We start from the raw sequence: 15,920 nt of genomic DNA, 5'->3' as shown, positions 1-15,920 counted from the left end.
ACCTAGCTTTTCCCGCTACCATTTCTGCCTTGTTAATTTTTGTCATTTTCACCCCCCCCCTAAAATATTGCCTCTTGGAACATAAGGTGTTACTATTTAAGATCATGTCGGTACGAAACTACGTAAGGAATTAAGTAGCGAGATGTCTGTTCACATTACATTTAAACTTCTGCACGCAAATACGGGCAGGGAAGCAGAGATAGGAATTCCAAATCTAGCCGCCCGATGGAAGAAGTTATTAGAGTAGAAATCTTTCCAGCATTTTGGCTCTCAACAGCAAACGGGTTGGCTCATTTTGATGGTATTGTTTTATCAGTAAATAGATATTACCTATAAAAGTTATACAAAAAATATTGCAACACCTTTATAAAAATAAAATTAGAAAACATTTTTAACATGTTTTCCTAACAGAAAGCCAATAAAACAAGCAAATTTCGATAACGATAATAATGTGTAGTTTTTGTGGCAAATATTCGATCAGATGAAACTAATGTGTTCTATGAAGATTATCAATTTTTAGTTTAACGGGGCGAGATTAATGGTTTTACCCAAGATTTAAATGCATTTTAATATTTAAATAAATATTTAAATAGATATTTATTTATTTTGAGCTTGTCTAGCTGAGGATCGGTCTACAAACTGTCAAATTTTGATCCACAGACATGAAACTTTATTTTTATTTTACGACTTGGATCTGTGGAACAAATTCGATTTGAGTTGTAACTGATAAAAATAGCTGCTAAGGGGGTCGAATTTGGCAGGCAGAAGTCGACTTAAAGTGCTTTTGTACACATGTGCAAATGAATAATTATAAGTTAAACGTTAGTTTTGAATATTTTTATATGCGTGGGGACGTCGTTCGGATTGGAAACAAATAAGGCTGGACAGAACTATGTTGTTTCCATCCTAACCGATTGGACCCAAGTCATTTTTTAAACTTGAAATCACTAATATTTATTGGGTACAATATGATCTATAGTCTACATAAATGAAATATAGCATATTTGACGACCGAGCAAAGCCGGGCAGTCTGATAGTAAAATCTATATTAGGCAGCTAGATTGATGTTTGTTGACTTTTAAAGCATATGAACCTTCGAAATTATGTTGAAACTTTTTTTTTTACAATTTATATTGATTTTTTGGGATAATATATCCATTTTCTTTCTAAATAGTCACCCATTTACTTCTGGCCATGCTCACCGGTCGCTTAACGTCGGCTATCTGAGGAGAACCAATCTGTCAGTGCGATTATAGCCGTATTATTTATTCGGAAAATTTGAAAGAAAACGTGAATGCGTTTTCGAATGCGGAAGTAAAAATTAATTGGAATTTTCTTCGTCCGAAATGTTTATTCTGGAAGCGGCATCTAAAAGAAAACTGCTCGTCGAAGCGCGACCTTGCTGAAATGGAAAATAAAATATCGGCATTTTAAGTAGATTCAAGCGGAGATTTTTTTTTTTTTTTTTTTTTTTTTTAAATCAAAAAAATACATAAAATATTCGTTTTTTTTAATTGTCCAAATTAGCTGAAATTCCCAATTTACTAAGCGATCGTATCTCATTTACAACATACATCCAATAACAAACCTTGAAATGATGATAATTTCAGATAATTTTCTGGAAATGCTCATTACGATTTTCCGGGCTACCGTCCTCAACTTTAGTGTTTTGTTTTTCTCACAACATTTGAATCGCTGTAAACTCCGGCCTTCTTCACGTGTATCTTGTCGAATTTAAGAATCTGCGCGAAATAATCTACGGGGTAGCAGGTTCTCGTTCCGTCAGCCATAACCGGTTACAAGTCCTAAATAATTAGCAATTGTAGTTTTGGAGTGTCAACCGAGAATTGGATCAACCTCCAGAAGAGTAATTGACAACTGAATTTTAACAAGTGCGCCACACTCTTTGTAACACATCAAAAATAACTCAAGATGAGAAGAGCCGTCAAAAGAAGCAAAATACGAATTATCTTCATCTTAAATTCAAGAAAATTTCCCATCATTTAAAAAATATTAAATTTTTTTTAAATGTCCCGTTTTTTTTTACCCTTTAGGACCTGGTTGACTTAATTCGTTCAGTCGTAAATCTGAATATAACGGCATAAAGTGGGAATTGATTCAAACACGCCTTTTACGTATTAGTTCATTATCTGGTATCTACCCAGATACCTTCAGATTACAGCTGCCCATTGCTTACATTCAGCATGCCACGATCTGCTTCAGAGAGTAGGGGATTTCATTTGTGTAACACTTCTAGCGCTATGGATAATAAGGTAATTTTATGAAATGCAAATTTCCCAGTGATAGATTAATTATTGAACTTCATAATTTTTCCAGTTTGAAGACAATCATAGTATCAGTACCCTTAGATGAAAATTAGTAAATATTTTTAATAATCTACATAATTCAGGTCAAAGAGTTAAGATGATACGAGGACAAGGTCAAACATTAAAACTAATATCGCTCTTATTAATGTTAATAGTTTTAAATTAGGATCATAATTTGCGTAGACATTGTCCATATTGAATTTATTGGCAACGGCCGATTAACATTTATATTTGTACAAATAGATCTAAAGAATTTCGGTAACGATACAGCGTGATAAAATATTGTAATATCAAATTGAAAGTGAGCAAAGAAAATTCGTCTTTCTGTTCTTCAATTAAAAGACGTTTCTAGGGTGCTAATAGCATTTTCCATCGGAAGAACACGTTTTCTTTTTTATTGGTAGTATTCGTCTCTCAGGAAACTGACTTCCTGCGTCTATGCTTAATCCGTTGGCGAATTGCTGTGTATCCTCGATCAGCAGTCTGTTGCAGTTGCCACGGACGTAAATCGTGCCAGATTGGGAGGGCTATGTTGCGACCTTCTCTCGTCTGTGCTCCCAGTTCTCTTGGGACATGTATTTAAAGCTTTTCAATGGCTGTAGCTGTTAAGTCACCAACTTCTAGCCTGTAGGATGGATACCATCTGCCTTTATACCTGCTATTACGTCTTGTGTAACGTCGTCCTCCAAAACGAATTAGGACTATGAAGGTACCTGTGATCATAAAAATATTTAGATTTAGAAAAAAAGCGTTTACAGTTAAAGTAAATTATATATTAAATAAGCCATACCTGTTCCAAGTAATTGAGGTCGCTTTCTTCTAAGTCGTAATCACCTTTTGTTATGTAACCACAATCAATACCAACGGTGCGTTCCGGATCAAAAGGCTGTTTCGAAATTAAAAAAAATAAAAAATAAACAGGTTACAAATTATACAAAAAAAAATTGTCAACAAGCTTATAAACTGAACTTCCATATTTGGATTAATCGAACTACTGTTCTCATCTTAAGTATGATTTTCACAAACGTTTCGGTCGATGTAACCGACCTTCTTCAGGTGTTTCTGTAGAACTGAAATTTTGAACGAAATTTCGAGTGGGACCCTTTATTTACTTCACGGGGGTAGCGGGCTCTTGTTCCATCAGCCATGACTGGATAGAGGTCCTAAGTAATTCTCAACTGTATTTTTCGGTCGCCCGCACTGAGGATTGAACCTCCAGGAGAAGGTCACCTTTTTACAAAGGAGTTTTCCAAGTACTCTAACCACCGAAAAATACAATTGCGCATTACTTAAGACCTCTATACAGTCATGGCTGACGGAACAAGAGCACGCTACTCCAGTGAAGTAAAGTGTTCCGCTCGAAATTCCTTCCAAAATTCTCGAGTTCAACAGAAACATTCCAGAGTTCGACATCTGAAGGTCAGGTTACATCGACCGAAACGTTGTGAAAGATCACTCAAGATCAGAACACTAGTCCGTTGAATCCAAACACGAATAACCAATCCTCAAAATTTACATAAACGTCAAACTAAATTTTATTTACAAATTGCAGATTGTACACAGAAGTCAATGGCCATTTTAATAGGAAGTTATTTTTAGAATGAGTTTCTTTCTTATAAGAATTTGTAGCAGTCTTGAGATAATTGACAATATCAATAGCATAAAATGAAAGTTTAATTAGTCGATAGCTTACTCTCCCCGGAGAGAGAGAGAGAGAGAGAGAGAGAGAGTCTTCATATGATTGAGAAGAGAACTGATGGTTGTTATATATTATTCATCCATCGATAGAAGAGTGCAGTCCGTTCGTTTGGTCGTTGCGCTTAACATTTAACCGTTAATATCAAATTAATTGAAAGGCAGAATATATTTAAATCCGTCCAGGTATGATCAAAAGATGCTCTGTCCGCCAGTTAGTCTAACGGTTAACTCTAAAATGGTATTTTCATCGCTGAATGTAGAAACTGGACAGACGCATCTGTTTACAGATAGTTACATGTGGCATAAGGAATTCAGAGACCTTTTATGCGACCTTATAATAGACACGAATTTAAGATTACATAAATACGTATTCCTGTACATGATTGTTTATAAGATGTCATATGACGTCATAGCAGATGAAGCCCTATGACATTTTCGACGTGCAACACAAATGTGTTCAGTAGAACCCCAGGATACGGATTTAAAAATTAACAATACAGTACAGTATATAATACACATGATTAAATAACACATGATTAAATAACAATAAGGCGGGTCAAATACCGTAACCAGGGTGCGGAAAAACGTATTCCACATCGTAAAAGCCGTATTCTAGAGCCACCGTATTCCGGGTGGCCACGGCAACACAAAGATTATATATATATATATATATATATAAAATCCATATTCCTGCGTTTTCACAATGACGGACAATCAGATGACGTCATACATAATGTCCTGGGGCTTAAAACCGAGGGAATGATTCCCGAGCAATGTCGGGTATATACAGCTATCGTATAATTCGGCTTATAAGACGAACCTTAAAGTTAAAAGATATGTTTCATAAGATACCGGGTGTTGCAATTTATAGCCTAGGCTAAACAAACATGTTTTCATCATTTAGCAGTCGTCTTATACAACCGATATAAATTTGCTAAAATTTGCTCCAATTCTGTACCTCATCTTATCTGACGGTCGTCTTCTACACCGAAATATACGGTATACGAGAGAGATCAAATTAAGAGATTACGTATCGCTATCTGAGATCAGATTGCACACCGACATGAGTTATTTCCGAACCACACTATTATGGCAAATTTAAGTCCGAAATAAGTTTAGAAAGCAAGGTGATAATGCATTTAATGTGTACAAATTTGAAATGAATTTTAGACACTAAAATGACAATCCACTAATTTCATTAGCAATATACTTTTGCGAAATATTTAAAAATTGAATACTTCAATTAACTTTAATTTCAAGTAATTGCAATTTTTTCTATATAAAAGGTAATAAAAAATAGGTTTTTAAATAATTTTAAAACTTTCAGTGTGCTGCTTTGTATTATTTTCGGTCACTTCCCATTTTTACATTAAACTATGCAATCGTCCACGTATTGTAGAAATTTGAAGTTGGCAATCTAGTTTTAAAATATTGTATTTTATTTCATCTGTGCGTTTATATTTTTATTTATTTCCATTAAATGTGTTTTTTTTGGGGGGGGTACCTGTGTAGAATGAATATCAAATTCTATAATTTATGGAGATTTCCGTGCGGTAACGTACGCATCTACCTGAACCCTTAAAACAAAACATTTTGATTGACCAGTAAAAAGTTTTAAACAATTTTCTAGCTTTATTTTCGTACGCGAAGCGCAAATGAATGTACGAAACCCAAAGCTACTTTTTTTTTTTTTTTTTTAAATCCTTCGGTAGGTTTTAAGAGGGTCCGTCGCCACTTGGATTAATAGTTAGATTAGAGTTAGCGACAAATGCCAGTGCTTTAAATTGTTTTGTTTTTTCCCCCTGGGGAGGCAAAGGAGATACTGAAGATTATGATCGACAAATTTCAGTTGAGTATATTTACGTTATACAGAAGACCTCGGGATACGGTGGCCCTAGGATACGTTTTTTTTTTTAGATTACGATGTGAAATACGATGTTTTTCCGGCCGCTGGCTACAATATTTGCCCCGACTTACGGTGTTATTTGTGTTATATACTGTACTGTATTTTGTTACCTATTTATTCCGGAGTTTTAGTGTACGAGGAAGCAAAAATAGGAAACTTATATTCCGATATATTCTAGCTTTTTTATTATTTAATTTATTTTCTTCCTATTTTTTTTTTTTTTTTTTTTTTTTGAGAAATAGGATATGTATTGAAAACGAAATAGGATATGTACTGTTCTTTTATATTATTAATGGTTTCAGACTATTTTACAGAATGTTCCCACTAGGACTTAGGGTTAGGTCAGTTATAAGGTTCCAGTGTTTTGCTTTACAGGGGCGTGAGGACGGATAATGGAAGCCCGGGGTTAATAAATTGGAATTGGGTAATTTATTTACGATATATTATAAGGTACATTAATACAAGGGTACGATTTTTCCTGGGATTAAGGTGGGTGACTTTCTTCATAAAAAAGGAGTATACACCAACAGCCTGCGGACGGGTAACAATGAAATCGAGATTACTGCAAAAATAATTGTCAGATTCATCGTCTGCATATTTTTGCATAACTCGGGGATCGTCGTTAACTTCTAAACAGACCATCGTACAACTGCAAATTTTTTGGAGTTTTTTTTTTTTTAAATATATTTAAATATTTTGAAAATATATTTTAAAAATATTTAAAAAAAAAATAAAAAGGACTAACTGTTCTCCGGGAAGAGGAGGTCCCGTTTTATAGATACCTTTGTGAAGGCTCGTTTCGCCGTTATCTGCAGAGTGTCTGTGACGGCCCCCATCAAAGACGTGGCGTCAGTGATTTTATATCGTGAATAACCGAAACATCGCGAGTGGAAATCTATCACCTTCGACTTGAGGAGGCGTTGGACGTCCGAAAAGCCAACCTTTAGAAAACAAACGATTAGAGCAAAAACGAAATTAAAATTTGGACAACACACACACACATCTTTATATATAAACAATTTGATTTTAGTACGTACGTTATCTCCCGCGTCTTGGAGAGATGCTCGGATAGTTGAAGATGCAACGTAAAGAAACAAGGTATAATACCTCAGGTAGATAAACGCTTTACAGATCTGGGTAATTCTTGGATAAGGTATAGCATTCGTTAGCCTATTTCTGGTATTCTATGTCTTACACAACAGAGGGTGGAAGTTGTTCATTTGGGAAACAATGCATCCTCGAAGGCGGGGCGAATTCATTTAGGAAAAAAAAAAAAAGCAGCCCGATTACCCTGTACGGTAATTTTGTAGCGACTATGTCAATGTCTGCTTCCAATTTGTCATAAGCCAGCACAGAAGTAGTAAGTCAGTACGAAATCTGGCCTACCTGGAGGTAACTTGTCTCTGATGTATCGTTATTTTCATGGAAAGTGTTCGAATGAGCTTCAATCTATGGTCCCCCCTCGCCAAACTTTCACAAGAAACACTCGTCTATCTGTAAACACTATCAATAATTCCCCCCACTCTTTATCTGTGCCTAAACCTAAACGTAGATTCCATGAACAAAGCTTTTTTCTTAGAACTGCACGCCTGTGGAATTGTCTTCTGTTTTCCTGCTTTCCGGCTGACTACAATATGGTTGTCTTCAAGCCTAACGTAAATAAGTTCTTGATGAGCCGTTCCATATAAGTTATCAACTTTACCAAATTTTCATTACTAATGATTACTATAATGTCCAATTTCTACTGTACACTCTTTAACCCTTATCCTTGAGTGGCCTCTTTGCCTTGATAATGTGGTGATGCGTATGTAAAAAAAAAAAAAAAGAGGCCCTCTTTCACTTTAAGTAAATGGAAATTAGAAAGATAAAAAAGGAACGGCAGTCGTTTGACACCGGTTGAAAGAATGCAATTTGATTTGATAAAGAAATATTGACGTAATTACTATGAAATATAACATTTAAAAATTGAAATTGTTGAAAACGAATTTAATAACTAATTATTTAATAATAGTTTTAGAATTTTTAATATTCTTTAAGTTAAGATAGAATTTAAGAATTGAAATTATTGTAAAAGAATTTAAGTATTTAATAATAGTATAAAAATAATGTAGAAGCATTTTTAAAAATGTTAAAGTCATTTAAGTAACAATTCGATCGCTGATTTATAGTAAACTATTTTACTTTTATTTTAAATTAAAACGTTAATTAGCTCTCCAGTTAAAAATCTTTAAGATAGAATTTAAAAATTGAAACTATTGTAAAAGAATATTTCCGCGTATAATATGTATCAGAACAATATCAGTTCTAATTATCTTTGGTTGGTAAAAAAAAGTATTTGATAGTAAAAAAAAAAAAAGATCAAATAAAAAAAATACTTTACGGGATACGTGGACCCTGCGTAAACAGTTTTTTTTATGGTTGCTCCCTGAAATGCGCAAAAATTTTCACTTTCTTCGTATTTATCTCAGATCTTATATATATATATATATATATATATATCATTGGTGTATTTATTTCTAAAATAATCATTAAAAAATTTTCTAATATTGCCAATTTCAATATCGTTTTTTATCATTTCTAATTAAAATTACGCTTAAAAAATGTTTAAAAAATTGTTTTAAAAAGGTCCTGCATCAATAAAATAATTTATTAAAAACTAATTTATTAAAAAATAAAATTATGTTTTCTAATATTGTCAATCCATTTTATTTATAAAATGACGTCATAATTTCTCTATCCAATCAATGGCATTCTTTCAACCGGGGTAAGACAACTGCTGTTCCTTTTTAATCTTCCTAATTTCCATTTACTTAAAGTGCAAGAGGGCCACGAAACATTTCAGCTGTATGAAATGGGATGGGATGGCAGCCATAGATTTATAAGGTGTAGTCTCGTGGAATCTCACGAGATCTCATGTTCCACTGCACACGTATGCAAATGGAATGGGGTCAGTTTTCTGATAAAATGTCTGTTGGCAGAGGCAGTGGGAAAACCCGTGCTGGAAGTTGAGAGAGAAAGTTAGCAGTGACGAATTCTAGCTGAACTTTTGCTTATTTTATTTATTTTATTTTGTTTTGCTGTTTGCCAGCCCATTTAACAGCCCAGCTGATGTGTCGAACGTGGAATTTGTTTGAAAATGTTAAGATCCGTCGGTTTAGGATCAAAATCACAGTATAGCATGTTTTGTCCAAGGACTACAATAATATTGTGAACTGCGTTCACGACGGACGTCCATAAAATGAAAGCATGTCAAACGTTTCTAGTGTTGGAGATAACCCATGACCAGATATATTCGGAAAATGCATTAACCAAGTACTTAGAAAAGTATGGTTAAGCTTGAACAAGGATGGTATGTTATAATATTCACCGTTTGTACTTGATACAAATATAGCAGCAATATACAGTAGATGAAGAATACAACTGGATTTTCACAGGTCCAACTTGTTCATATAATTACAAATGTGAGTTTAAATATTGAAAATTGAATGTCTACGTAATAAAATAGAGCGAATGAAAAATAGTAAAACTTGATGCTGAACATAGAATTACAATATTGACCCATCAAATTTAAACAGAATTTGAATAAAAAATCCTTTATCCATAGATTTTCAAAGATATGCTGTTTTCAGAGAATAAAAGTAAGGAAACTAGTGCATGAATGGTTGGCAAAAATTTTAAAAACATTAGAAAAGTTTTGCGAAAAAAGGCAATCTTTAAATAAATTCAAATAAATCAATTAGCTAGCAAATGTATTATTGAAACGGTACTTCGTAAAACTACAAGAATCTTGAATCCAAGCCTGAACTTATAGTATAGAAACTTCGTTAAAATTTGAAAAAAAAAAAAAAAAAATGTTCTTATTGAATTTTCAGTATTATAATTACTGGTTTAAGTTTTATTATATATATATATATATATATATATATAGCGTGTGCAATTCTACAGCCCCCCTCCCCAACCAGTGGACCAATCATGACCAAACCTGGCAGGATGGTCCCCCATCTAGGGATGGTGGGCACCATTTTTTCAAAGTAAAGGTCATAGCCTATGCGTATATCCGCCCTTCTACAGCCCACACCAGTGGACCGATCATGACCAAATCTGGCATGATGGTCCTCCACCTGGCAATCGTGCAGACCATTTTTCAAGATAACGGTCAATGTTGGAACTTTGCTGTACAGCAAAGTCTCGCGCAAAGCGCGGGTATCTTTGCAAGTATATTATTATACACTATTTTACAGTCCTTAAGTACAATTTTACAGTCCTTAAGTACAATTTTACAGTCCTTAAGTACAATTTTACAGTCCTTAAGTACAATTTTACAGTCCTTAAGTACAATTTTACAGTCCTTAAGTACAATTTTACAGTCCTATAATACAAGTTAAATTGATGTATTTGCGTGAATAAAGGTAGTTTTGTTTCATATGGAAATCTAGGCGATCCTTGGTTTCTTACATTTTCAGGTAATAGGAAGACGTTCAGCATACTTTATGGAAATCGCTCGAGAAAAAGTGTGAAACCACTTTATGTAAGGAGCTAAAAATACTTTAATATCAAAAACTTGCCAACGATAATTGTTAAATGAATAAACTCCGACTCAGAAAACAGCTATTTTTCCTGTCACAAATCTCCTGGAATATGAGGACTAAAGCACTAACGGAAGCGAATGTTTAGCGACTCCTGTTTAACGAAGGATAAAACATCGTAGGGTCTACGTTCACGCCGGACGTACACGAAATAGAAATATTTTACGGCTAGAGGTTAAAAAACATTCAGATTAAAAAAAAAAAAAAACAATGTGATAAGATTCATAATTACATAATTATAGATTTAAAAAAAAAAAAAACAACTTACCTCTTTACCATTATCTGCGATTGCTCGACAAACTTTGACGGCATTACTTAGATTTCCTAGAGGTTTACCAAATATTAAGGTTTGCTCGGCGACTGAAAGACATCTCTGCAAACAAGAAAAATGCTTCAAGTTTAGCGTTATTTCTTTTTTTTTTATTTTATTATTTTTTTAACTACTCTAGCTCTATCTTAAACGAGAAAACATACCCCGGGCAACCTTTGCAGTAAATGAATGTAAGCGCGACTATTGCTTTAGGTATAAAAAAAAGTTTTAACTACCCCCTAAAGTGATAAATCCACGTATGAACTTTAAAGCAAAAAGGTTCTTAAAGCTAACATATTGTTACGCATAATTAAAAGCATTACAAAGAAACAATGATTAAAGTTTAGTATCCAAAATGTTTATCAAAAATATAGCAAAGATACCAACTATCATGCGAAATTTCATCAACATTATATGGGGATAGGGGAGAGTGATCCGATTCAAATTCAAAGTTAGGTGGCAAGTCCCAACTTGTGCAGCATCCCGAAGTAGAAGAGTTTATAAAGAGCTGCAGCAAATATTACCTTAACCTTTAAACTTGACATGAAAAATGGTGTGAACCATCCTTAGGTCAGTGACTATCATGCCAGGTTTAGTCTTGATCGGCCAGTAGTGTGGGCTGTAGGAAGATCCTTGGGCATGGCGACGGGGGGGGGAGGCAGACGGGCATGGCGAGGTGGGGGGAGGGAAAGGGGAGACAGACGGGCATGGCGAAGGGGGGGAGGCAGACGGGCATGACGAGGGGGGAGGCAGACAAGCATGGCGAAGGGGGGGGGGCAGACAAGCATGGCGAAGGGGGGGGAGGCAGACAAGCATGGCGAAGGGGGGGGGAGGCAGACAAGCATGGCGAAGGGGGGGGGAGGCAGACAAGCATGGCGAAGGGGGGGGGGAGGCAGACAAGCATGGCGAAGGGGGGGGGGAGGCAGACAAGCATGGAGAAGGGGGGGAGGCAGACAAGCATGGCGAAGGGGGGGAGGCAGACAAGCATGGCGAAGGGGGGGAGGCAGACAAGCATGGCGAAGGGGGGGGGGAGGCAGACAAGCATGGCGAAGGGGGGGGGGGAGGCAGACAAGCATGGCGAGGGAGTTAGACAGGCACGAGAACCTCATAACTTACTTCATTTACGAGTTTTTCTGCAAGTTTATTGCAACTTATTTTGTACGTATTTTCGTCCATGTGTGCGATTATCTGGAAAAAAAAAGTGTACAACAGGAAATCGGTAACTGAATATGATGCATTCGTATTTGTGGGTTTAGTTCTTTTAATCTAACAATAAGACATGATCATGCTGTTCTTAGATCAAAGTTAAGCAATGTTGAGACGGATCAATACCAAATGGGTGACCATTTGCGAATACCAGGCGCTATGTTCAAGACAACGTCGACACACCCCTGTATTAACTACAAACACCTAATGTCGTAATCTCACCCTAGCAGGTGACACGTGCTAAGAAAGACCACTTCTGAATCCAATATCAACTTGACACTTCTGCCTTCAGAGGAATCTGGTTCAACCCGCCTAAACTGAATAAACTAAATATGCATAAAACTTGGAACTTCCAAATAGAAAGTCAATTGACAAAACGAATACAGATTGCAAATTAAGTTTTACGATGTTAGAATCTTAAGTTTAACATTATATAAGGAGAAACGATTTTTATAAATTTCAAATTAAAAACTTACATGGGCGTAAATATGCTGAAATAACTTTCATAACTCAGAAAGATATCCTAATGTTTATTTGCGATTAATACAAAAATAAATTTATAGTTATTTACTCTCTAATGGTGGTACTATGTCGTGTACATTTTCCACATTTCAAGCATTATTTTCGTACTATTAGGTTGGTGCGAAAATGTTCTTTGACGTCTATAATATAACTCAGCTGTCTATTTAAATGTATGTATGAATGAATGTATGTATGTACGCACGTATGTTTGTATGCCTGCCTAAAACTGACAGGCGACAGATTTTCACGAGATCGGTATCGCTTTGAGGCGTGACCCTTCGGGCGACAAATATCGGAAAATTGGCTAAAAAGATTAGTTCCTTCACCCTCAACTGGGCACTTTTCTACAGGGAGGGGTCGTTTGTTTCCGATATTTTCGAATGTAATCCCCTTTTTTCGATTGACTAACCTTAATTTAAACCTAGGTCACTTCCGGTTTGGCGATGGACGCAATAGCAAAACGTCACGTTTTTTACGCCTGCCTACTACCACTTTTATCTTTTTTTGCTCAACACCTTAAAAACACCCGGGCAATACCGGGCACCCAGGCTAGTTATATATACAAAACTTTCTCTTTTTTTTTTGCACCAACCTAATATTTTGTACGAAAATAGGGTTTGTATTACTGTACACAGATTCGAAAAGTTGTCAAAAAACAAATATAAATACATTTAATCAAAGGCAAGATAAGTTACTTTTCTAACAAACTGGATATAATATTAGTGTTTTTATTCAATTTTACATGTTTATTCAGCTCGAAAAGCATACAGTGTTTACTGATCCATTGGAAAATTCAAAATGGCGCCCGACTCTTTAACACTGTTAGTTCGGGAAAAGGTGTTATAAATAATAAACTAGACAAAATACTTAGAAATTCGCTCAATATAAGTTACCGTGACATAGGTTGACATACCCGGTGTTTTTTTTTTTTAATAGTATTTTGTCTACTTTATTATTTATAATACTTTTTCCCAAACTTACTGTGTTAAAGAGAGAGTCGGGCGCCATTTTGAATTTTCAAATACATCGGTAAACACTGCATGTTTTTCGAACTGAATAAACATGTTACATTGAATAAAAACAAAAAAAAATATATCCAGTTTGGTAGAAAAGTAACTTATCTTGCCTTTGATAACATTTGTTATTTATTTGTTTTGACAACTTTTTCGAATCTATGTGTACAATAATACAAACCCCGAAAATAAAACACTTGAAGTTTAGACAGAAGTAAATATCGACCGCGACATTTCGCTAATGTACAAACTGCTTAAGCGGATATAAACTAGTTTTGAATTAAAACTTTCAAGCATTCGTAAATACAAACTACAACTGGCGATAAAAAATATTTGAGGCATTCGATTTCTTAGTCCTTGGTTATCGAAGGTTTCGAAATTGAATACTTACGCGACTAAATTTGTCAAAAGCGCTGATCGTACTTTGCATATTAACTCGCTCTTGTTGATGATAATGCAGCAGATTAGTATGACGTCTATTAAAAAAAATTGAAAATGAAGAAAAATAAGTGATTAAAAGTGTTTTAATCATAAAAAAAGGTAAGAGTTATCGCCCTTTGCGGCCCTTGGGATTGGAGAGTTCAAGGCAGGGAGAGACTAACAAGATGGCGACTCGCCAGCCATTCAATATCGTCTTGTAAATAATTCAAGGTTTTTACAGTGAATAAAATGGCTTAAAAATACAAATGAGAATGTATTCTTATATCAAGCGATCCTGACGTTACATATCTCCGAACACACAAAAAATACAAGTGTTGCATTGACATTAGTCTTATATGAAGAAGCACCTTTGAATATGAGAGGTATTTAACCTTCCAGCTGAAAGAACAGCCATCAAGGTCGTAAGAAGCCAGCGCCCCCAAGGAGTAATATGTCCTGTAAAATATGTCTGGAAAACCTTGCCTATATTCCCTGTAAGAGCGCATCAGGCGATTAGCCTGAAACTAACCCCCTTCCCAAAAAGGGGGCAAAGCCTAGGAGGACTCCTTCTCCATATTTCTATTTTCATTTTAGCCTCGATTTAGCTCTTTTGAACAAAGAACCAAACCGGTTAGCTAGCGTTTTCATTTATTTTTTCTTTACTTTGTAGAATTTATTTTGTATATGGACAAACATTATGTATCCTTAAAGATTCACATATTGGGTTTCTTGTACCGGAAAGGTCACCTACCAGGAATAAAATATTCTTGATAGAAATACCTTTAGCTGGAGAAAAAGTATTTTTTGACAGATTTAAAAATACCTGCAAAGGTTTCTTTGTTAAAGTTATATGCCGACTAGAATACGCCGTCGCTCAAATGCCCTAAAAGTAACTACATTCACAGCGAGGGCAAAATCCAATATAAAACGTTTACAGGCAAGTGCGGATGTATCTCCGTGGTATTAGCAAATGTTATGTGGTCATGGGTCAAACATTTTCTATTTGAGCCCAAAACAAACGCTAAGGGGTCAAAATTGTGGTCAACGTCACAAAAACATTTGACACCTGCGGTCTAACTTTTCTCTATGGTAGTTAAGGAAGACTATTATATAGAAAGGGATTAACGTACATATTCAGTTTTTAATATATACATATGCACGTAAAATTATGAACAGTACATAGGGCCCGAGCAACGCCGGAATTCATAGTATCTTTGGGCAGAAATCTATCAAGAGTTACTCTTTTTGTTAACAGGTTTTACAGAAGATACTTTCGGCTGGATTTATTAGCTTGGAATTAGCCGAACTCAAGTGAAACCAAAGTTAGTGCGACAAACCACTTTATAGAGCGCCATCCAGCATTAGAATCTATATGAATACCGCAGTACTTTCCACGTACGCACGTGTCACAGTTTCCAGATTATAGATTATTTGACCAGGAGATCCTATTTATTAGAAAGGGAGATAGAAGGTAATATACTACGAATATTAAATTAGTATATAGATATACTAATGTAATGTTCGTAGTATGTTGTCACCTATTCTTTTTATTAAATAGAATATCCCGATCACCGAGGACGCAATGTAAAAAATTAAATAAAAATCCCTTTTAGGTTGTGCGTCTGTCTTCTGGCTATGGTCCAAGAGTAGTATCTGTTTTATCTAAAAGATGGTAGAACTATATCATGGGGGTTTCATTCGCGCCGGATGTCCATACAATAGAAATGTCACTCCTATAAGGATATTGGGGATAATACAGTAAAAAAATACATTCTAACACTACATGAACCAGATTTACAGTTTTAATAAAAGGACTACAATAATATTTCCATTCACGCTGGACGTCGATAGAATGACCAGTAGCAAAGTATTACACATTAAAAATGTTGCTGTGGAATTTCCACATGTCACACTAGTATTATAGGATACTAT

The 15,920-nt window shown here is 35.2% G+C and overlaps 1 protein-coding gene across 1 annotated transcript in view; it reads right to left on the bottom strand.

Moving 5' to 3' along the window:
* Nucleotides 1–247: 247 nt before the first annotated feature.
* The window catches only part of LOC145260218 (uncharacterized), a 53,788-nt gene continuing 38,115 nt past the window's right edge, over nucleotides 248–15,920 (bottom strand). The window contains exons 8-13 of the mRNA XM_080118044.1: nucleotides 13,960–14,044; nucleotides 11,944–12,015; nucleotides 10,786–10,890; nucleotides 6,714–6,872; nucleotides 3,118–3,213; nucleotides 248–1,402 (exon numbers count right to left, since the gene is read on the bottom strand). Coding sequence (XP_079974170.1) covers nucleotides 1,322–1,402; nucleotides 3,118–3,213; nucleotides 6,714–6,872; nucleotides 10,786–10,890; nucleotides 11,944–12,015; nucleotides 13,960–14,044 — 598 coding nt within the window. The 3' untranslated portion in view covers nucleotides 248–1,321. The remainder of the gene's footprint in view (nucleotides 1,403–3,117; nucleotides 3,214–6,713; nucleotides 6,873–10,785; nucleotides 10,891–11,943; nucleotides 12,016–13,959; nucleotides 14,045–15,920) is intronic.

The sequence above is a fragment of the Euprymna scolopes genome, chromosome 36 (genome assembly GCF_053919585.1).
Source record: "Euprymna scolopes isolate OS-2025 chromosome 36, ASM5391958v1, whole genome shotgun sequence".
In the NCBI taxonomy this organism is placed as follows: domain Eukaryota; kingdom Metazoa; phylum Mollusca; class Cephalopoda; order Sepiida; family Sepiolidae; genus Euprymna; species Euprymna scolopes.
This window is presented reverse-complemented; position numbering and strand designations above follow the sequence as displayed.